Source organism: Lepus europaeus, chromosome 1 (genome assembly GCF_033115175.1).
Source record: "Lepus europaeus isolate LE1 chromosome 1, mLepTim1.pri, whole genome shotgun sequence".
Taxonomy (NCBI): domain Eukaryota; kingdom Metazoa; phylum Chordata; class Mammalia; order Lagomorpha; family Leporidae; genus Lepus; species Lepus europaeus.
The window spans coordinates 133,259,336-133,281,962 of record NC_084827.1 but is presented as its reverse complement, the minus strand read 5'-3'; the positions used below and the strand labels follow the sequence as shown (position 1 = coordinate 133,281,962).

General features: G+C 41.0%; 2 protein-coding genes across 6 annotated transcripts in view; one reads left to right on the top strand and one right to left on the bottom strand.

The window, feature by feature from the left end:
- The window catches only part of PMS1 (PMS1 homolog 1, mismatch repair system component), a 102,766-nt gene extending 98,837 nt beyond the window's left edge, over positions 1 to 3,929 (bottom strand). For all 5 annotated transcript variants that reach the window (XM_062189157.1, XM_062189166.1, XM_062189194.1 and 2 more), the window contains exons 1-2: positions 3,829 to 3,929; positions 3,005 to 3,127 (exon numbers count right to left, since the gene is read on the bottom strand). The gene's annotated coding sequence lies outside the window, so the exon portion shown is untranslated. The remainder of the gene's footprint in view (positions 1 to 3,004; positions 3,128 to 3,828) is intronic.
- A 141-nt stretch (positions 3,930 to 4,070) lies between these two features.
- On the top strand, positions 4,071 to 18,291 carry ORMDL1 (ORMDL sphingolipid biosynthesis regulator 1). Its single transcript, XM_062189142.1, has 4 exons — positions 4,071 to 4,178; positions 6,452 to 6,632; positions 13,158 to 13,309; positions 16,782 to 18,291. The coding sequence occupies exons 2-4, from the start codon at positions 6,459 to 6,461 to the stop codon at positions 16,915 to 16,917; spliced, it is 462 nt and encodes a 153-aa protein (XP_062045126.1). The 5' UTR covers positions 4,071 to 4,178; positions 6,452 to 6,458; the 3' UTR covers positions 16,918 to 18,291.
- Positions 18,292 to 22,627: the final 4,336 nt, after the last annotated feature.

Sequence of the window (22,627 nt, the reverse complement as noted above, 5' to 3'; positions counted from 1 at the left end):
GTAAACAAAGTAATGCATATACAGAATGCATTACTATGCTTAGCACAAAATGCTAAAAGAGCCAAGGTACTTCGATAAAATTGAGTTCCTCCAAACTCCCATGTGAATAATCCCACAATTTCCGACCCCTGCCTCCAGGAGGGCTAACCCCTCCGCCATGGGTTCCACAGGTCTTCTACCTTAGTTTAAAATTCCAAGGATCTAAGAAAAACACTGATCAACAAAGCTTTGGGGTACATAGCTATCCTTACCTCAACCTTTAATCTGGTACAATCGTTTTAATATCATCTTTGTATCATTCTCTACAACACCTCTTCCAAAAATCTTTTTGCCCTTACATCCCTAATTCCAATCCAGTCTTCCTCAACTTTTTAGTTTCCTGAGGTCATGGCCATTCACACCATGAACTCTATCATACCTTACCTATCCATCCTACTGTGTCATCTGGTTCTTAAAAAAATGTCTGCATCTCTACCCATACTCTTCCTCCTTCAGTGTCAGGCCAAGGTCTCTTCCCCTCTAACTGCTATGGCCTGAAGGTTTGTGTCCCCAAAATTCGTATGTTGAAATCCTAACCCCTAAGGTGATAGTATCAGAAGTAGGGCTTTTGGGGAGGTGATTAGGGCATGAAAGTAAAGCCCTCATGATCGGGATTAGTGCGCTTAAGAGGTCCCAAAGGACTGTCTTGTCCCCTTCCACCACGTGAGAACACAGCAAGCAGGCACCATGAATAAGCAGAAAGCAGGCCTCACCAGACACCGAATCTGCCCTGATCTTGAAGTGGGAGGAACCCATTTCTTCTGTTGATAATACAAGATATTTTGTTATAGCAGCCTAAGCAGACTAAGGTACTAACACTTTCACTTGTGTTCGTTTACCTACTCTCCCCACAGGCATCTTGGCCTTGAAAGCAAAAACAAAAAATTCACCCTCAGTCATTTTTACCTCAGCAATTATCTTTAAGTAACCTATATTTAGGGTCTTCAACTCCCTATTGCCAAGTCATTTCCGAAACGTTCATAAAAGGACTTATACCACAATAACTGTTGGGATTCTGATCTCTTCAAGCTCACTATGATCTCTTTGGTCACTAATTCGTTTTCTCAAGACTCATGCTCCTTGACCTCCCTGAACCAAGTGTCACTGATGATACTACTTCATTCTCAAGGATCTTGTCTAAACTTCTCTGACTTCTGTGTTTTCTTCACAGAAATGTGAGCATTTCCCAAACCCTCTTCCTTCTTCTTAGGTATATGAAAACCCAAGTCTAAATTCACACATCCTCAACACTGATCTCTCTCTTCCCCAGTTAAGACAGGTATTTCTAACAGTGTCACTGCCACCTCAAACAGAACTTACCTTCCTGCCTTCCCCTTACCCTCCCTATTCCTCAAAGTCTTCAATCTTCCTTTGTCAGCAATCCTTCCTTATTTGCACATCCACTTCCTCCTAATGCAATCCTCCTTATCAGTCTGGACCCAGTTCCATATCATCTGCGACACAATCCTTTCTGATTACCCAACTAGGACTGACCCTTCTCCCCAACCCCCACACATTCCCAAAGTGCTTAACTGCGTAACTTATGGGATGCTGATCACACCTCTGAAGTGAACTGTACCACTTCTGAGTGCAGGGAATTATACAGTATGTATGTCTGGATGCCACACCAAACAATCACCATAATTTACTCATTGCAAACAATTCATGAATATTAAGGAAGGGCCACTAAAAACAATTTTATCAGCACCTTTCTTGCATCAATGTAGGCATGAGAAAGAATGCCTCAGTAAATCGCCATCGCCTTAATTCATCCCATTATATACTTAATTTTAACTGGCTCCATATCATCCCCTAGCACAGCTCTATCTCCTTACATCATTTTTTTCTGGACTCTGGAACCTTATTTCCTCCAGGGCCTCATTCACCTACCTTCAATATATCATTATTACGATGAGCTTGAGGCAACTTAGACTTCACAAGTCCCAAAATGATCTCAGATGCTTTCTCTTATTAACTATCTTTCTTAACCATATTTCTGATTTGCCAATAGCTAACACAGGACTTCACATACATTATCCCTTTTGACCCTCATAATGTTAGTATGTATACTAACTTCTCTATCACAAATGGGATTTAAAGGCTTGAAAACCCACTTAAGATCACACAATTATTAAATGGCAGATGCACATCTTGGCATATCTGACTCCAAAGGCTGTGCCCTGGAACACTTTCCCACCAGATAGGCAGAGCAAAATTAGAAACCTCAAGGTTATCCTCGAAATTTTTCTCACCCTCTATTTGCTGGTGCCCAGTCTATGTAGCTTAATATGTAAATTTTCCTCAAATTTGTCTCTTTTGTACCACCTCTATTGACACTCAACACTTCCCTTGACCTACTGCAATAACCACCTAATTGATATTTTGACTGGAAATGCAACTACATACAGGGCAGTGTTCTTCCTATAACTGAAGTTTCATTATGCTGCTATTCCACAATATTTTTATGAAGGTTTCCAACTGCTATTTAGGATAAATCCAAGCATCTTAACTGAATCTCTGCCTACCTTTCTAATCTCATCCTATCATCTTCCAAAGGTACCCTGTCAGTCATACTACACACTTCTCTCTCTCACTGTGATGGCATTCACTCATTCCTTAGCTCACACAGTTCCCTCTGGGATGACTTCTCACCACCTTCCACAGCTGGTTCAAGTATCATCTCCTCAGGGAAGCCTTTCTTCTCTGCTCCCACCTCTCCCTTCCATAGCCCCCAACAGATGGCATTCCTTTCCCTGTCCTCCACTAAACCTTTTCCTTATTTCGAATCCAAAACTCACCATGGGTTACTCTATTTGTCTATTCCTTCCTCTTGGCTCAGAGACATCTGAAGACTGGGATTTTATATTAATCACACATCCCTAGCATAATCCTGGAATATAGCACTCTTCTGAGTGTGTACCCAATGAGCTCTTTTGAATAGTGGAAAGGTTAATGTCATGCTTACAAGTGCCAGCACAGAATGTCTGAAAATGCCAGGATAATCAGCCTTCCACATTTGCCAAGAGGAAAATGGAACACTCCTGCAAGGATCCTGAGGACCAGGAAAGTCAGGTAAAGACAAGAGTACCTAAAAAAGAAACAGCCATCAGAGAGCTCACAGGTTGTGGGGAGATCACAAACTTAAATGAGCAGAATAAATATAATCCAATTATTTTCATAGAACATATAAGACATCTAGATGTATCAATTTATTAATGTTTTTGCGTTACTTCAGCAATAAAAATCACAGATTTTTTTGTACTGTCAAAGTAAAGAAAATCTGATTTTATGATTTCAAAAACTCTAGTCAAGCCTTTTCTGTTCTCAATATAAATTTTTGGCATGCTCGGGATGTAACACAGGGTGCTTATCTTCAATGTACGGGAAAAACCTAGACTGACAACAGTAAAAATCGTGATTGACGGAAAAGTTTGCAAGTGCCCCTTAAATGATGCCACAATATATAATACCATAAAGTCCACACCCACACTCACTCTCATGGATTAACATTTCTGCCTGGAAAACAACTTTGCAGTTCTGTACCCAGAAGGGCCTGGGTAGGGGCTGCGACAAAGGCCACAGGAGAACACTAAGCAGCCCAGACCTGTTCGGCGAATGCTACCCAGGAGTGCGCGCCCGCGAGCCCGGTTTCACCTTCCCGCCCCTGGGCAGGCGCCCACCGTAGGCGGCGGCGCTCGCGCTAGCACTCGGACTGGGACGCGTTGTAGGGAGAGGCCCTCAAGTCTACGGGAACGTAAGAATGCATGCCCGTTATCCACACGACAGTACCTTCCTGCTCGCGCGAGGCAGGAAATCACCGTCCACCAGCAGAGAGCCGGCGGCGTCCCACCTGGAGCCCAGGCCCGGCCACGCGGGATGCAGCCCCCTTCGCTCCCAGCGCGCTTGCGTGCGGAGAGGCGGGGCGGGCACCCGGCGCGCGGCACTTGGTCCCGCCCTGCCAGGGTTAACGTGGGATTGGCGCTGCTCGTAGCCAATCGCCTGGCAGCAAGCTCAGCCCTGAAGGCTTCCGCAAACTGCGCAGTGCCAGAGCCGGTCACTGGCTTTCGGAGAGTGAGGCTACGCTGCCATCGGCACTGGGCTGGTCTTGCGCCGTGCCGGCCGCCAGCAGTAGGCGGCGGGTAAGTGGCACGGACGCGGCTGGGACGGGGCTGCGGCCTTTGTTGGTAGACAGCTGCCGGCGGACAGCGGTGTGCCTGAGGGCAAAGCGCCGGCTGCGGCCGCGTCCATGGCGCTGTCTGGCCGTGCGGGCCAGGTAACCCCCGAGGCTCGCCCCCGGGTTCCGGTCAGGGTGCCACGAACCTGACGGGCTGTGCGGCCGCGAGGGCGAAGGGGCGGTGGGGGAGGCGCTGCGGCAGGGGCAGCCGCCGCTTTGGCGAGTTTCCCCTGACCGGGAGGCAGTGTGGGGCTGTCCGGCCGGCGGGGGACTCCCCTAGAGGGGCCGCTGCGGTCGCGACTTCACAGGCGCCGGCAAGGCCGAGCGAGAGCCTCGGGTCTGCCTGTAGAGCTATTGTTTGCGCGTCCTGGAGTGGGCGCAGACCTGCTGGGGAGAGATGTCTGGACTTCCATGCGCACCACGCCTGCTCTGCCTTCCAGCTCGTGTAAATTTTGGGCCTTTCGAGCTTTTTTTTTTTTTTTCCAGCCTGTGGCAAGTGGAAAAACGATCTTGAGTGATGGCATGTTCTTACTATAATTTATGGCGTTAAAAACAAGGATGGAATATTCACAGTGTAAATTTGAGACTTTTGCTTTATCGTACTAAAACTTTCGTCACCGTAAACCTTGATGCCTGTTCCTTAGATCTTCAGACGTGAAGGGGACGGACGTTATCTTCCGGAAACACTTGCTGGATGGGTTGAGACATTGCTCTCTCTATGCTAGTAACTCTCATAACAGAAAGGGTTTAGGTGTTTTTACATCGGAGCTGTCCTATGTGTCATCCAGCTCCGTTTTTCCCCTCCCTGGGATGGTAAGTCAGGTTGATTTTGTTTAAGGAATTCTTAAACCCAAGTAAATACTGTCATGAAAATAACTGGAAACCTACCACTTCCTCTTTGGTGTTCATCTTGAAGGTAAAGAGGAAAGGAAAACACTTTAAAAAGAAAAAACCAGAGCTAGAGGAGTTGACTAGAGAAATATTCAGAAGAAAGATTCATTCATTGCTTTACTTAGTTGTGTCACACAACTGAGAAACAAATTTTATCCCTTGCCAATGTAAATTTTACACCATGTTATGTCAAAGCATGTTGCTCCCAGGTTCAGTATTCAATAAGGAATGATTTGAACTCTAACTACATTAGACTTAGAAGTCTGGCTACTGAGATGCAGACTGGCTGGATCAGTATTGATTTTTTAAAGATTTATTTTATTTATTTGAAAGGCAGAATAACAAAGACAAGCAGAGACAGAAAGAGATCTTCCATCCTCTGGTTCACCCCCCCCCCCCCCAAATGGTGGCTGAGGTCAGAGGTGGGCCAGCCAGAAGCCAGGAACCTTGTCCTGGTCACCCACGTGGATGCAGGAATCCTAATGTGCTGCTTCCCAGGCACATTAGCAGGGAGCTGGATCGGAAGTGGAGCAGTAGGGACCCAGGACTCCAACGCACTCAGATATGGGATCCTGCCTTAGGCAGCAGCTCAAACCTCTGTGCCACAATGCTGCACACCACCACCACCACCCCCTTTTTAAATAGTAGTTATTCTGTTGGTAAATTGAATTCCTTGCTTTTCACTTTGCTCTCATGATACACAAAAATGTTAATTTTCTTTCAGTTTGAGTTTTCTTGTCCATTATTTCATTTAGTCAAACATGCTAGAAGACAAGCTTTAGAGAAAAGGTTTTAAAAGTTTGTCTTTCAAAGTCAATGATAAAATATGTCTCATTTTACCACAAGATCAGATGCTGAGGATTCTGAACCACCTTCATTAGTATATCCAAGTTGGAGGGTGTGTGTGTGAGAGAGAGAGAGTTTAGATAAACTAGGGAAAAATAAATTCTGGGTGGCATCACAGTTGTGACACCATGTTAACACTGCTTGCAACACTGAGTCCTGTATCTGAGTGCCAGTTTGTGTCCTGGCTACTGCACTTCCCATCCAGTTACTGTCTAATGCACCTGGGAAGGCAGCTGATGATGTCCAGGTACCTGAAACCTGATAGCCAGCAGGAGGCCCAGGTGGAGTTCCTGGCTCTTTGCTTCAGCCTGGCCCAGGACCAGCTTTTGAGGGCATTTGGAGAGTGAACCAGCAGATAGAAGATCCCTCTCTGTCATTCTACCTTAAAAATAAATCCTTTTCAAAAAATCCTAGTAACATACTTATTTCATTATGTCAGAATTATGGCTATTTAGATTTCTAATTATGTCAGTGATAACTGATATCCTTTCTTCCCTACAGAGCAAACATGAATGTTGGAGTTGCCCACAGTGAGGTGAATCCAAACACCCGGGTAATGAACAGCCGGGGTATGTGGCTGACATACACGCTGGGAGTTGGCTTGCTTCATATAGTCTTACTCAGCATTCCATTCTTCAGTGTCCCTGTTGCTTGGACCTTAACCAATATTATTCATAATCTGGTAAGAATTTCACATTACACTAAACATACAGAAGTCTAAGGTTTAGTGATTGCCAAAAGTCAAGGGGAGGAAGGAATTGGGAATTCTTATTTAATGGGTACAGTTTGGAATTTTTTATAAGAGGAATAGAATTTTGCAGATGGATAATATAGTGATGGGTGCCCATTTAATGTTGTTGAATTGTACATTTAAGAATGGTTAGAATGGGACAGGTGTTTGGTGCAGGAGTTATGACATCACTTGGGATATCCACATCCTATTCTGGAGGGCCTGGGTTCAAGTTCCAATTCCATTCCTAATTCCAGGGTCTTAGTGATGTGCCTGGCAGGCAATAGGTAACAGCTCAAATAGTTGGGTCATTACTATTCACATGGAGACCTGGGTTGTTTCAGGCACCTGGCTTCAACATGACCCAGCCCCAGCTGCATTTATGCAGTGATACAGGGAATGGAAGCTCTCTGTTTCTGTCTTTCTCTCTGTCTCCAACATTAGGCTTTTTCTCTAAGTAAAACCTTTTTTCTTCCATTGTTTGTGTAGAATCCAGCAAAGAGTAAGTAATTTTAGTAAAAATTACAAGACACTGTAATTCAGGCTACTAGAATATACTGACTAACCAGAATGTTTCAGAAGGATTCACGTTTTTTAGTTAATTTTAATTAGTCTAATAAAAATCATTGGCTTCAGTTTGTATTAAGGACTTCTAAATTGTGTAAGTTGACTCCTGTTTTACTATAGAAGTTTTGAACTTAATCAGATCTATGTGATTCAGGATGTTTTGGTGCCTTAGTTGCTGCTTGTTGACCATCACTCTCTATTAGATGTATTTATTAGCTCCACAGAGTATCAGAGCTTGAATTAACTCTACTGACCATATTATACAACCCTGGAAATTAAATGTTCTAAATGGCACATGTTGCAGGCCTGCACACATACCTGATGACTTCTCTTAACAGCCTACTAAAGATACTGAAAGAGGATTAATGTAGCTAATTGAGAATTTTAATTGAATACACATTAACTGTATGTTTGTTTAAAGATATCCCAGAAAATGAAGACCTTAAAGCATTAAGTCAGAACAAAGTAAGAGAAACAGAGTTTTTTAAATTAATAGCTTCTGGAATGTATTTGAAATTGGCCAAGGAAAAGGATAATGTGCTGGTGGAAATGATGTGTCCCTTCCCTCCATTTCATGTGATAGGACAAATACTATTTTTAAATAGTGACTTCTAGTAAACAGCTGAAGCTAACCGTGCCCCTTTTATTGAAAATCTTGCTTTGGCTTCCATAAGATCACTTTCTTCACCTAGATGTATTTCTGATTTTCTTCCGTGTTTCCTCTTAGAGGGTCATCTTATTTTTTCTTCTCTTAAAATATTGCTGGCCCCAGGTTCTTTTCTTATATATTACTTTATCATATGTTTTAAGTTTCTACTGTAGAATAATGATGCTCATATTTATATCACCAGATCACCCCATAGCTTACACCAAACAAGTATAAATTGATCTCATCTTATTCCTGATTTATTCCTTACTACCCTCAATCTGCTCCTCTGTTTCTAATCTTATTTAAAGGCACCAGTGTCTACACAGTAAGCTAAGTTACCTCAATGTCAGTGGCAAAGTGATACGATATATCACCCACACTGTTTTGGGAGTACCAGGGAGTTCTTATAATAACTATTCCAGGAGAACAGATGTAAATCAGAACCATCCTATGCAGACTAACTCTACGTATGGTCACTTTGGTCTTAGAATAACTCTACCCTTTCCATTATACTCCATATCCATTTGGTCAAAGTCCTGTCTGTTCTATTGCTTTTTTATCAATTTAATCCCCATACCTTCATTTTTTTCTTGGGAGGAGTATTCCACTAAATCAAATGGTCTTGATGTTCCTCTAATTCTACCCTCCTCCAATCCAGTTTAGCACAATGATATTTTTAAAATGCATGTCTGCTCAAATCATACTTTTAAGTCCTTGTGATTCTCTATTTCATTCACAGGAAAATCTCAAGTTCTTCCTGTGGCATAAAAGACTGACATCTGATAACTGCAGAGAATTAAAAAGAGACTCTTTATAATCTCAGTCATTGATAAACAGAACTTTCTGCTTTGACTTAAGCTTTATCTGCTGTTTTAATATCCTTCCTCCCTGGCTGGTTCTGCTTTTCCTGCAAGTCTCTACTCAGATATCACAACTCATAGCATTCTGTTACTATGTATTTATCTTAGTTTTATAATTAGCACTTTGTCCAATGATGTATTTAAATGGTTGCTAAATAAATGGAGTCTTTTTTCTTCTCCAGTAGTACATGTCTTAAATATGTTTTAGAAGTCATCCCCTGCCCATGTATTCAAGTTGATTGACTGAGACTGAGGCACAATTTATAGCCAGAGAAAAACAATAGGCCGGCGCCGCGGCTCACTTGGCTAATCCTCTGCCTGCGGCACTGGCACCCTGGGTTCTAGTCCCAGTTGCTCCTCTTCCAGTCCAGCTCTCTGCTGTGGCCGGTGAGGGCAGCGGAGGATGGCCCAAGTGCTTGGGCCCTGCACCTGCATGGGAGACCAGGAGGAAGCACCTGGCTCCTGGCTTCAGATCGGCATAGCACCGGCCGTAGTGGCCACTTGGGGAGTGAACCAATGGAAGGAAGACCTTTCTCTGTTTCTCTCTCACTGCCCATAACTCTCTCTCTGTCTCTCTCTTACTAACTCTGCCTGTCAAAAATAAAAAAATAAAAAAAAAAAAAGAAAGAAAAACAATAGATAATTGGTAGCCTGGAAGATTTATTCTTCTTAGCCCACCACACTAAAAACCCAACTTAACAAGCCTTAGATGCAGTCATCATTATTACATGACTCCAAATTTAAGTTTCCTTTGAAGGTAACCTACTTTAAACCAATTAAACATATGAAACATATGCTGAATGCTTTTAAACATGGGAAAATATACCTGCTTAAGAAAACATACTATGTTTGCCTTTTTAAACATTAAACACCTACAGTGATTTCTTTTTATTTGGTGCTACAGTTCATTCTTAGAGATACATATTAATACTACACAAGATTCTCGACCTGCCTTTAAAAAATGAATGAGAAAAATTTCTTCATTTTCATTCAGTAAATGGTTTTCAAGGGCTAGTTATGTCACACATACTTTTTTTCCTAATTCTTTTGATGTGGGTATAATCATCACTAATATTTTTACATAAGAAATACTTAAACATATTAGGATAGAATATATATGTACATATAGACAGATAAAATTTAATTTACCCTGAAAAACATATATTAAAAATGTTTGAATATTACATTCTAAACAGTAGGAAGCGCAGGTGGTTTGGAGGAAATAGTAGGAGATTGTTTTCGTAGATTCTAACACACAAGTAGACTAGAGTAGAATTTCTTTATTTGGAGTCAAACACTACTGAGAATTTGAAAGAATACACCTTCCTGTTTTATAGTTTCTGTTAAAGCCTAAATGAAAAAAATTTCTTAGTACTTACAAAGTAAACATTATTTGGCTTGCTATTTTTAATGAAATACTATACAAGCACAAAGATCAGGCTAATTATTGTTAATGTGGAGGGTTTCACTAAAGAGTTGTCATTGGAGCTGTAATTTCAAGAATGAGGCAACTGACATGATAGCATCAAGACTTTTGCCTTAGTAACAAGGTACCTTTCTGTCCTGTATTTCCTTAGAACTCTGATTGTACCTTTGATAGCAGTTTCTGTCCTACTTTCTAGTTATTTATGCATAGCATTTTTTTTCTGTACTATCACCTTAGAAGTTTGAATTTTTTTAAGGCTATGGACATGTTTTTTCAATTTCATATGAGTATACATGTCCTGTGCTCTATACACATAAGCCAGTTATTAAGTGTTTGCCAAACTGAATCCAGTTGAACATGAGTCCTTTCCTCCATAGCTTAAGTATTAATGCTGCTAAATACCTTTTGAATTACCTGATGTAGACTAAGCTTTCAAAGGAAGGGCTCTCTTAACCTCCTTGAACATAAAACCTCGAATCACTAATGTTTCTATTTATTAAAAGCTGAAGTAGAAGAAATGACATTACATCATGGCTTTAGCAGAAAACCTTTTTCATGATAATATTTAGGCTTTATGCTATCAGCAGTGCCTCAAACAGAAATCCTGAAACAAAGTACTACCTTTTCAATCCCTGTGGGTATGATAATCTCAAGGAAATCAAATCTAACCACAAAATTAGGTGTTTACTAAGGGAAGAATAGCTCTTAGCATTTTTTTTAATTTTGTATTTTAAAAAACCTTAAGACATAATATTAAAGCATAATGGTGGAGTGAATGTTTGGCCTAGTGGTTAAGATGCTGGTTAGGACAACCATATTCCATATCAGAGTGCCCAGGCTTGAGTCCTGGCTCCAGATCCGATTTTAGCTTCCTGCTAATGCACACTGTGGGAGACAGCAGGTGATGGCTTCAGTAGATGGATCCCTGCCTCCCTTTTTAGAGATCTGAACTGAGTTCCTGGCTCCCAACTTAGGCCTCTGGCCTGCCCTGGCCCAGGACCATTGCAAACATTTAGGGAGTTAACCAATGGATAGAGCTCTCTGTCTATGCCTCCCTGCTTCTCAAGTAAAGTAAATAAATCATTTTACAAAGCAGAATCCTGATTTTAAAAGTGAATTGAGAGGCCAGCATTACAGCACAGTGGGTTAACTGCTACCTGCAACTCCAGCATCCAATATGAGTAGTAGTTTGAGTTGTGCTGTTTCACTTCTGATTCAGCACCCTGCTAATGCACCTGGGAAAGCAGTGGAAGATGGCCCAAGTGTTTGGGCCTCTGCTACCTACACGGGAGACCCAAATGGAGTTTTAGGCTTCTGGCTTTAGCCTGACCCAGCCCCAGCCCCAGCCCCAGCCCCAGCCCCAGTTCCAGCTCCAGCCGTTGCCCATTTGGGTAATGAATTAGCAGATGGAATCTGTGTCTCTCTTTCCCTCTCCCCCTCTAACTCTGCCTTTTAAATAAGTAAGTCTTTTTTTAAAAAAGTGAATTGAGCTGAGCATTATACATTTTACATAAAACCATTGTTGTTGCATTGGAAGAGAACTAGAGAAGCAAGGGCAGTCCTAAAATTAAATATTTCAAAACCATAGATTTTATTATTTTTACATATATGTATTTGGTCAACTTGTGTGTTTCTACCAAGGTTTACTAATAGGACATTCTGAACGAAACTTCTATATATGCATTGAGAAAATGGTTAAGTCTATTTCCTGATTGAAATGTGTTAAAAAATCTAAATGAAATGATGTGATGCTACCTTGATACTAGTTTTTTTTTTTTTTTAAAGATTTATTTATTTGAAAGTCCAAGTTACACAGGGAGAGAAGGAGAGGCAGAGAGAGAGAGAGAGGTCTTCAATCTGCTGGTTCACTCCCCAGTTAGCCACAACAGCCTGAGTGGCACCAATCAGGAGCCAGGAGCTTCCTCCAGGTCTTCCCACATGGATGCAGGGGCCCAAAGACTTGGGCCATCATCTGCTGCTTTCCCTGGCCATAGCACAGAGCTGGATCGGAAATGGGGCAGCCAGGACTCGAACCGGTGCCTATATGGCATGCCGGCACTGAAGGTGGCGGCTTTACCCACTGCGCCACAGCACCGGCCTTATATTTATTTTCAATTTAATAAAAAGAGATGAAACAAGTTGCTTTTGGTTGACCTTTTACTGATTTTCATCAAGTAATATTTCTATTCCTCAGAAGGCTTTATTTTACTATAAAGAAATTGTCCACAGCTTTTTACTATTATATGGACACTTAAAACTCAAGTTGTTAAGTTAAAGTACACACAGTGCCAAATCCTGGAACTATATTTTTTTTTAGCTCAATAGATCCTGTATCTGCCAGGCCATGCCCACAAATGCTCTTGAGGCTTAGTATTTGGCCCAGCCAAAGCTGGGAGCCAGCAATTCCATCCAGACGGACATAGGGGTGGCAGGAACCAAACCACCAGAGCCATTACCTTGTGCCTTCCGGGGCATGCACTGGCAGGAAACTGGAATCAAGAGTAGAGCTGGGATTCAAATACAGGCACGCTGATATGGACTGCTAAATGTCTGCCCCTGGAACTATCTTTTTTTTTTTAAGATTTATTTATTTTATTTGAAAGTGAGAGTTACACAGAGAGAGAAGCAGAGAGAGAGGTCTTCCATCTGACAGTTCACTCCCCCAATTGGCTGCAACGGCCAGAGCTGCATTGATCCGAAGCCAGGAGCCAGGAGCTTCTTCCGGGTCTCCCACGCAGGTGCAGGGGCCCAAGTACTTGGGCCTTGTTCTTTCTTTCCCAGGCCATAGCAGGGAGCTGGATCGGAAGTGGAGCAGCCGGGTCTTGAACCAGTGCCCATATGGGATGCTGGCACTTCAGGCCAGGGCATTAACCCGCTGCACCACAGCACCGGCCCTTGGAACTATCTTAATGCTTATTGGCATAGACTAATTTTGTATTTCATATTGATTATACACTCCCTTGCTTGTTTTCCAGGGGATGTATGTATTTTTGCATGCAGTGAAAGGAACACCTTTTGAAACTCCTGACCAAGGTAAAGCAAGGCTTCTAACTCACTGGGAACAACTGGACTATGGAGTACAGTTTACATCTTCACGAAAGTTTTTCACAATTTCTCCAATAATTCTGTAAGTAGTGACATTTTTATGAAGAGATTGGGATAAAAAGAATGTGTCCTTTTATCATATTGATTTAGAATTAGAAACAATATTCTATATAAAATTCTATCAGTAAGTAGCTATCTCATAAAAAGTACAAGAAAAATTTTTAACAGGTTGGTAATAAACCAGTTTTATTTTGGTCAGTACATACAGAAACAACATTATATGCTCATCACTGTACTTTGAAATTCTAGGATATACAGGTCAAATATATTCCAGCTTCTGTCCAAGTTCTTAAAAGAAAAGTAATTATATAATAATATTCTGTATTGCACTATCAAATTAATCTTCTTAAAAAGTGATACAGATGATCACAGCAAATTCATTGGATTCCCAACCCTATTCATTATTCAGACTCCTTCACTGAGTATGGTTTAGTAACAAGTCAGGCTTTCATGTAGGACAGACCTGAGTTGAATCCTATATCTGTCACCCAGCCACCTTGGTTTCCTTACCTTATACTTAATTTTGATGCTATAAGAAATAAATGAGATAATATCCATTTTTAAAGCATTAATCTCTATCTGGTATCTAATTTCTTTATTTTACCCAATAGTAAAAATGGTTACTGCCTCATTTTCCCTTTACATGACTATTTTATTCCCACCCAATTTGTAAGCTAGTCAAGCTCTTTACAGCAGCATTTCTTGAATAGTTCAGTAGTTCATTGAATCCATGTTTGTTTAAATCATTTCTACCTGAATTGCCTTCTCTTTCTTGTCTGCCCCCCCAAGCTTTGTTGAAAGATAACTGACAAAAAATTATATATTTTATTTCTCCAGATTATAAATATATGGATCGCTCTGAATCACATTCAGAGACTTGCACATAATAGATTTTTTTTAACTTACTTTTTTTTGAAGATTTATTTATTGATTTGAAAGGCAGAGTTACAGAGAGGCTGGTTCATTTCCCAAATGGCTGCAATGGCTGAAGCTGGGCTGAAGAATGGCTGAAGCAGCCAGGAGTTTCTTCCGGATCTCCTACACAGGTGCAGAAGCCCAAGGACTTGGGCCATCTTCTACTGCTTTCCCAGGCCATAGCAGAGAACTGGATCGGAAGTAGAGCAGCCGGGACTGGAATTGCACCCATATGGGATGCCAGCACTGCAGGCAGAGGCTTTACCCGCTGCTCCACAGCACAGGCCCCCATAATAGGTGTTTTATGTATGTTAATCAATACTTTATGCTACACAGCCCGTATATAATATATACCCATAATAGACTCACTACAGTTTGGAGTAGCTGGAAAGACTTCTTAAGAACTTAAGAGGGGGTAGGTTTGGGATAGATGTTTAAGTAACGGGAGATATTTTTAAATGAAAGGAATAAATTGATCATAAACTGTTAGGCTTCTTTTTCTTTATATTCATAGCACTCCGAGGAAATTTTGAATTGGCATAGTGTCATATAAAATTAACGTCAAAAGAAAAATGTCAGCCAGTGCCGCGGCTCACTAGGCTAATCCTCCGCCTGCGGCGCTGGCACCCCGGTTCTAGTCCCGGTTGGGGTGCCTGATTCTGTCCCAGTTGCTCCTCTTCCAGTCCAGCTCTCTGCTGTGGCCCGGGAGTGCAGCGGAGGATGGCCCGGGTCCTTGGGCTCTGCACCCGCATGGGAGACCAGGGGGAAGCACCTGGTTCCTGGCTTCAGATCGACGCAGCACACTGGCCACAACGCACCAGCTGTAACGGCCACTTGGGGGGTGAACCAACGGAAAAAGGAAGACGTTTCTCTGTCTCTCTCTCTCACTGTCTAACTATGCCTGTAAAAAAAAAAAAAAATGTCTATAGGGTCTAACAAAAATAAATGCAGTACCAAGAATAATGTTTACACAGATAGTCCTGAAGATCTACCTCTTCACAATGTCCATGTTTCTCAGAAGATACATTTGACCCACAGGTATGATCTCAGATATTCTGATTAAATTCCATACCTAACTGAAGGAAAAGCAGTGAAGCCACCTGTATACCATTAATACCTTTAGGTGCTTCCGTACTTCCCTGTGTAATCATAATTTGTCAAGTACATGCAGTGTTATTCTAGATTTTTAGATAAAGAAACTGACTCAATTGAATTACCTTGTTCAACATCTTGTATTCTTTGGAGTCAAGAGACCAGATTAAACCCTGAATTTCTATCTTCTAATACAGGGCTCTTTCCAGTATATCACTTGGCAATTGATTGTTGTCATACTGATTACTGCCTGTGATTTGCATACTGTTGGAAGGTCCTCTAGGGTTTCTTAAGAGTCAGATAATTTTCATATATAATCTACATATAAAATTTTCAAAGATTTCTCTGTTGCTCTGCCTTTCAAGAATTTGAAAATAAATAAACATTTATAAAAAGTATGCAAGTATATGAAAGTAAGAAGAGTTAATTTGATGTAAAGATTGAAGAGTATAGTTTTAAGAAATAATTTTGTGACTATAGTAGGTAGAATATTATAAATTTCTCAATATAGGTCATTATGAAAATACTTTTTTTTAACTCATACTTTGAAGGAGCTGCTTTCTAATCATGATTCCATAAGGTACCTATTTCCCTTTATGAGAAACTGGAACAGTAGTTACCAGGAAAGATTATTGAAACACTTTCTCTTTGTGCTCTAGAAGTAGTCAGACAAGCACCTATATTTAAACTAACTTCTTGGTTATGATCAAGTAAGGTATGAACGATGTATTCTTACATCTTATCTCTGTTGGACTATTCTTTTAGTAGCCATATGATGTATCTGTGCTCTGATATACCCTTGGATAAAAGTAGACATGGTCAGTGATTTATGTTCTTTAAGATGGTTTATGCTCGTTCAAACAAAATTCTCAGATGTTGGATGTCTAAATACATACATGCACTTAGCTATAGCAAAGCACTGTTTTACAACAGTGTCTTTCAAGTTTCCAGTTAAACTGGTTATAAACCTGTTCAACCACAGTATGAAACTGAGAATATCAAAAGGATAGCCAAGTATTTGTTTCTTTCAAAGATACTGAATTGTACTCATGTACTAAAAAAGTGCATTTTTCAGAGTTTTACAGTAGAGGTGTTAATTTTTTGGCAAATCACAAAATCCTTTGAGAACATAATGGATGCTTTGGATCCAGATCTTCTCTTGGGAAGCATACACATAAATATCAAACTATACCTGAAATCTTGACTTTGAACCCTAGCTTGAAAACCTTCCATTTTAAAGGATGCTAAGAAGCCCTGTGTTAATTTAACATAATTGTAGAAATGCAAAATATTTTCCTACATTAAACAAACTTTTAAATCTCAAATCAACTTAGTTTCAAGCTAAAATGTTTCTTCTCATTTTAGTGCTTAAAAATGGTTTACTTTTTAAGTATTTATGTTCCAGTAGTCTTTTTCTATGTTTTAATCTTTTTTTTAATTCCAAGCTAATTTCATTTTTGGATGTTACATGTATTTTATCTCTACAGATATTTTCTGGCAAGTTTCTATACAAAGTATGATCCAACTCACTTCATCCTAAACACAACTTCTCTCCTGAGTGTGCTTATTCCCAAAATGCCACAACTACATGGTGTTCGGATCTTTGGAATTAATAAGTATTGAAATGTCTTGAAAGTCAATGAAAATCTTTAAAGCTGCTGAGTTTCTCATAAGGAAAGAGTGGTTAGTAAACTGCACTGTTTTCTGTGATAATGTGAAGCGAAAATTATTACATTGGAAGGCCAATTGCTGGTTCTTCGTATGCTATTGTGAAGTGCAGAGTTCTCAAAGATGCCTCTGTTTAATGCATCTGGTGTATTTCTGGAGAGAGGCTTTATAAGCAGACTGGGCAGGCCCAGTGTTTAATTTAATGGCAGTACACAGAGGGTATAGCAGATAAGTCCAAGGAAGTAAGAGGTTTGTAAAAAACTAGGACCAGCTTAACTTACAACAAATGGGCATTATGTTAGGAAAAGAAAACTTCCAATCATTCAGTCACAGTCAGTTTAAGCAGACTTACATGTAAATTAGAATCATCTCTTTATAAGTTTATTGTAGACTGTTTAATTACCTTATATATTCCTCCTATCTTATTTAAGAGGACGTGAACCCTGTTGTTTCATATAAGCCAGTTCTTACCTTATGATTGTACGTTTTTGTTTTTGCTGGCTCAATACTATGTGTTGACAGATGAGGTCATTTTTACATTTATTACATTACAGAGTTCATGAAGGTCCACCTTCATGATGATTGGTGATAGAAGATAGCCAGGTATCTTACAAGCAGCCTGTGAGTCAGTGTTCTAATTTTGGAACAAAGTAGATTTTGCTGCTTTTCCAAACACAAGACTGCTAAGCCAATTAAGAAAATAATTTATTGTAAGCAGTTAAAGTATATGGTAACTTAAAGATCTGCTTGGTTGGTTGAGCAGTTTCATTTGTAAAATCTGTGTCCTTTAGAAGAGGAAATATAAAGGGGAGAACTATAGCCAACCTGTGGTCTGGCAAAAACTGCTTCTCTAGCAATAGTAACAAAGTGACTAATGGAGTCTTTTCTGTCTTCCTGTTCTGAACCCCATATTTTGCCCATTAATACCAGTATTTTGCCTTTAAATGTGTGGTTCTTAGTGTAGATAACCTAAAGTGTTAACTATTTCCAGAGCAACTATATTGAAAACTTGTGTTAGGAAAATGTCCTGTAGTTGCTGACATTAATAAGAAATAATTACATGAAAAGTCACATATCAAAACAACCAAGTTCTGATATGAGGTGAAACTGAGAAATACAGTAACATTTACAAGCAAAATTGAGTGAAAAGAGTTATAGACCAACTTAAAAATCAGTTTGGGTCAAATAAGCTGACTTTTGGGGATAATGATCATTGTTTTGTATTTCAAAATATTGAGTTTCAAAATACATTGTATGATACTGCCCTTCTATGTTTGTCTTTTCCTGTGTATTTTTAAATGGTAATCTGTACTTTAATAAAATTTTTCCTTGGTATGAAATTTCAGAAGCTCTCTAGTTTAATATTAGACAGATCACATGGCTGTTTTTCAAATTTACTTTTAAGCAATTAAGAAAACTAAAAATTAAGAAAACTAAAAATGTTCTCTTTACTTCTTTGAAGTTTATATCAAAAGACCTTTATTTATTGCACATACTAAAAAGATAGAAATCTGCCTCATATGAAGGCCTTCTTCCCCAACTTTCCTTTTTTTTTTTTTAATTTTTTATTTTATTTTATTTTAGACAGGCAGAGTGGACAGAGAGAGAGAGAGAAAAAGGTCTTCCTTTGCCGTTGGTTCACTCTCCAATGGCCGCCGCACCGCGCTGATCTGAAGGCAGGAGCCAGGTGCTTCTCCTGGTCTCCCATGGGGTGCAGGGCTCAAGCACTTGGGCCATCCTCCACTGCACTCCCCGGCCACAGCAGAGAGCTGGCCCGGAAGGGGGGCAACCGGGACAGAATCCGGCGCCCGGACTAGGACTAGAACCCAGTGTGCCGGCACCAGAGCTGGAGGATTAGCCTATTGAGCCACGGCGCCAGCCCCCTTGCTTTCTTTTTAATGTTTTAAAAATACTTATTCAGGGCCGGCGCCGTGGCTCAACAGGCTAATCCTCCGCCTAACGCCTAATCCTCCGCCTAGCGGCGCCAGCACACCGGGTTCTAGTCCTGGTCCGGGCGCCGGATTCTGTCCCGGTTGCCCCCCTTCCAGGCCAGCTCTCTGCTGTGGCCCGGAAGTGCAGTGGAGGATGGCCCAAATGCTTGGGCCCTGCACCCGAATGGGAGACCAGGAGAAGCACCTGGCTCCTGCATTCAGATCAGCACGGTGCGCCAGCCGCAGCGCATCGGCCGCGGCGGCCATTGGAAGGTGAACCAACGGCAAAGGAAGACCTTTTTCTCTGTCTCTCTTTCTTTCACTGTCCACTCTACCTGTCAAAAAATAATAAAAATAAAAATAAATACTCAGTAGACATTTTAGGACCTATTCTGTTGTAGGTATTATTTTAGGTTTTGCAGAGAGTTTATAAATAAGACAATCCCTTCCACTGAGCAGCTTACATTCTAGAAGAGGACAGATAATAAAGACCTATTATTTTATGTAGTGGTAAATGCTATGGGGGTAAAACTTATGACAAAGAAGCCTGCCTCAGGTCTTCCCTGAGGAAGCTGAGCTGTCAGTTAAACACAGACCTTGTTAATGTGAAGGAGCAAACAATAGGAGGATGGGAGGAAAGTGCATTCTCAGTAAAGGTAATGACAGTTATTAGGCTCTGGAGCAGGAATGCGGACTGAAGGAGCATGAGACAGTCACTCATTGAGAAGTAAATAGGGAGGAAGAGAATGGCAGCAAATGAAATCCAACAAGTACATAGGGGTCCAAGTCCTCAAGGTCTTTATGGATCAAGGCAGTGAGCAGGTTTTATTCTCAGTGTGACAAAGCCATTGGTGAGCCTTATATATGAGATTACTTTAGGAATCTAACTTTGTTTTAAAGATCACTGACTAATGTTGAGAATAAACTAAGGGAATAGAAAAATGGGAACCTACTTGCAAGAAATAGACTTGGGAAGCATTGAGATGAAATGAGAAACGGTCAGATGTGGGATATACTTAACAAGTATAGTTCACAAGGCTGATGCACTGAATTTAAGATGGCAAGAGGGAATTAAATGACTCCTAGTTTCTTGTTCTTAGCACTTGAATGAATGGTTGTGGTACTTAAATACAGAAATTTGGCTAATTAAAAATATTGTGCATCTTAATTTCAGGAGCCATAAGAACAATTAAAAAAAAAAAAACACTGATTGATTGATCTGAAAGGGGGAGTTACAGAGAGGCAGAGAGATCTATCTGCTGGTTCACTCCCCAAATGGCCAAAATGGCTGGAGCTGAGCTGATCCAAAGCCAGGAGCAAGGAGCTTCCTCTAGGACTCCAGGCCCAAGGATTTAGGCCATTTTCGACTGCTGTCCTAGACCATAGCAGAGAGCTGGATTGGAAGTGGAGCAGCTGGGATTTCAACCTGCGCCCATATGGGATACCTGCTCTGCAGGCGACGGCTTTACCCACTATACCACAGCACTGGCCCCAACAACAATTTCTTAAGGCATGAATGCAGAAATGCATTTATCAGAGTATCTTCCTGCAATTCCATATTACTATGGAATTCTAATAACCGTTTCCCTCATTTCTTCTACATAATATTTGTTGGAATTCTTCTGTAAGAAAGACTTGTGCCTTCTCTTCCAGTTGTTCAATCATGTATAGTACAGACTGGTGGATGTTTTATTCTTTGGGTTATAGTCAACAGTTTTATTTAACTTGTTGCTCAGATTGTCCTCCAGCTTTGACCATGGGGAGTTCTTCCAAGTTGGGTCACTGTGTCCTTTTTTTTTTTTTTTTTCTGAGAGAGAGAAAGGTCTTCCTTTGCCGTTGGTTCACCCTCCAATGGCTGCCGCGGCCGGTGCATCGCGCTGATCCAAAGCCAGGAGCCAGGTGCTTCTCCTGGTCTCCCATGGGGTGCAGGGCTCAAGCACCTGGGCCATCCTCCACTGCACTCCCGGGCCACAGCGGAGAGCTGGCCTGGAAGAGGAGCAACCGGGACAGAATCCGGCGCCCGGACCGGGACTAGAACCCAGTGTGCCGGCGCCACAGGTAGAAAATTAGTCTATTGAGCCACGGCGCCGGCCTCTTGATCATTTTTAATACTCTGAAATGTTTCCTAGTTAGGAAGAGTTTAATAATAATATGTTTGGATTTTGTGTACAGCACAGTACATGATTCAAGCACTTGATAAATAATGGTTCTGGACATGATTCACCTACAGCTCTAAAGTTCTATATAATTTAAGTTCAGCAGGTAAGCCAAGTTTAGCATTCTGTCTTTACTCTGCATAAATTTATCTTCATAAAAAGCAGTGTTTTCAAATACAAGAACTATGTAAGGAAATAAACCACATCAGTAGCACTGTAAAATGAACTTTTAAAAAATATAAATATGAATGGAATCTTTCTGACTTTCCAATTATGAAACTACATCTTTATTGATAATCTTATTTTGAAAAACTTCCATATTTTTCAAATATGCCCTATTTATGTTCACTATACTATCAAGAAGAAAAATACAAGGGATCTCCAAAAAAGTTCATGGGAGGAACCAGCGCTTATGGCAGTAAGTAAAGTCACCCTCTGTGGTGCCGTCATCCCATATGGGCACCGGTTCATGTCCTGGCTGCTCCGTTTCCAATCCAGCTCCCTGCTAATGTGCCTAAGAAAGCAGCAGCAGATGGCCTAAGTCACTGGGCCCTGTATCCACATGGGAGACCCAGAAGAAGCTCCTGGCTTCAGACCAGCCCAGCTCCAGCCATTGCGGCCATTTGAGGTGTGAACCAGTGGATGGAAGATCTGTCTCTCCCTCTCTCTGAAACTCTGCCTTTCAAAAAATATGTATTTTTTTAAAAAGTGCACTGAAGGAACTGGCGTTGTGGCACAGTGGGTTAAAGCCCTGGCCTGAAGCACCGGCATCCCATATGGACACTGGTTCTAGTCCCAGCTGCTCCTCTTCCAATCCAGCTCTCTGCTGTGGCCTGGGAAAGCAGTGGAAAATGGTCCAAGTCCTTGATCCCCTGCACCCATGTGGAAGACTCAGAAGCTACTGGCTCCTGGCTTCAGATCAGCATAGCTTCTGCCATTGCGGCCATCTGGGGAATGAACCAGCAGATGGAAGACCTCCCCCTCCCCTTCCCTCTGCCTCTCTGTAACTCTTTCAAATAAATAAAATTAATCTTTAAAAAAATAAGTGCAATGGAAATGTATGTTAGGAAAAAACTACATGGATTTCAAAAAACTGCACCAAAATAAACCTTTAATCCCATTTTCCATGAACATTTTGAAGTTCTCATATTCATTATTTCTTCATTATGTAAATTTTTTTTGATGGAACCACAGAAGCCAGGTGACTTACTGGCTCGTACCCAGGAAAACTGTGATCCTTTGAAGTATTTGTCCCTCTTACGAATTAGCAAATCACATGCTTCTGTCATGGCATTGAAAGTCAACAGATGTTTATGAAAACAAAAGATTCACCTCTATTTCCTTCTAAAACACACATTTAAAAAAATAATAAGATCATCTATGTATGGAGGTTCCCCAGAGTATAAATTACCATGTGTCTCTGCCTTTCAATTAAATTTTTTTTAAGATTTATTTGAAAGGCAGAGTTACAGACAGGAAGAGGCAGAGACAGAGATCTTCTATTCACTGGTTCACTCCCCAGATAGTTGCAAAAGCCAGGGCAGGACCAGGTGGAAGCAGGAGCCATCAGCTTCTTCC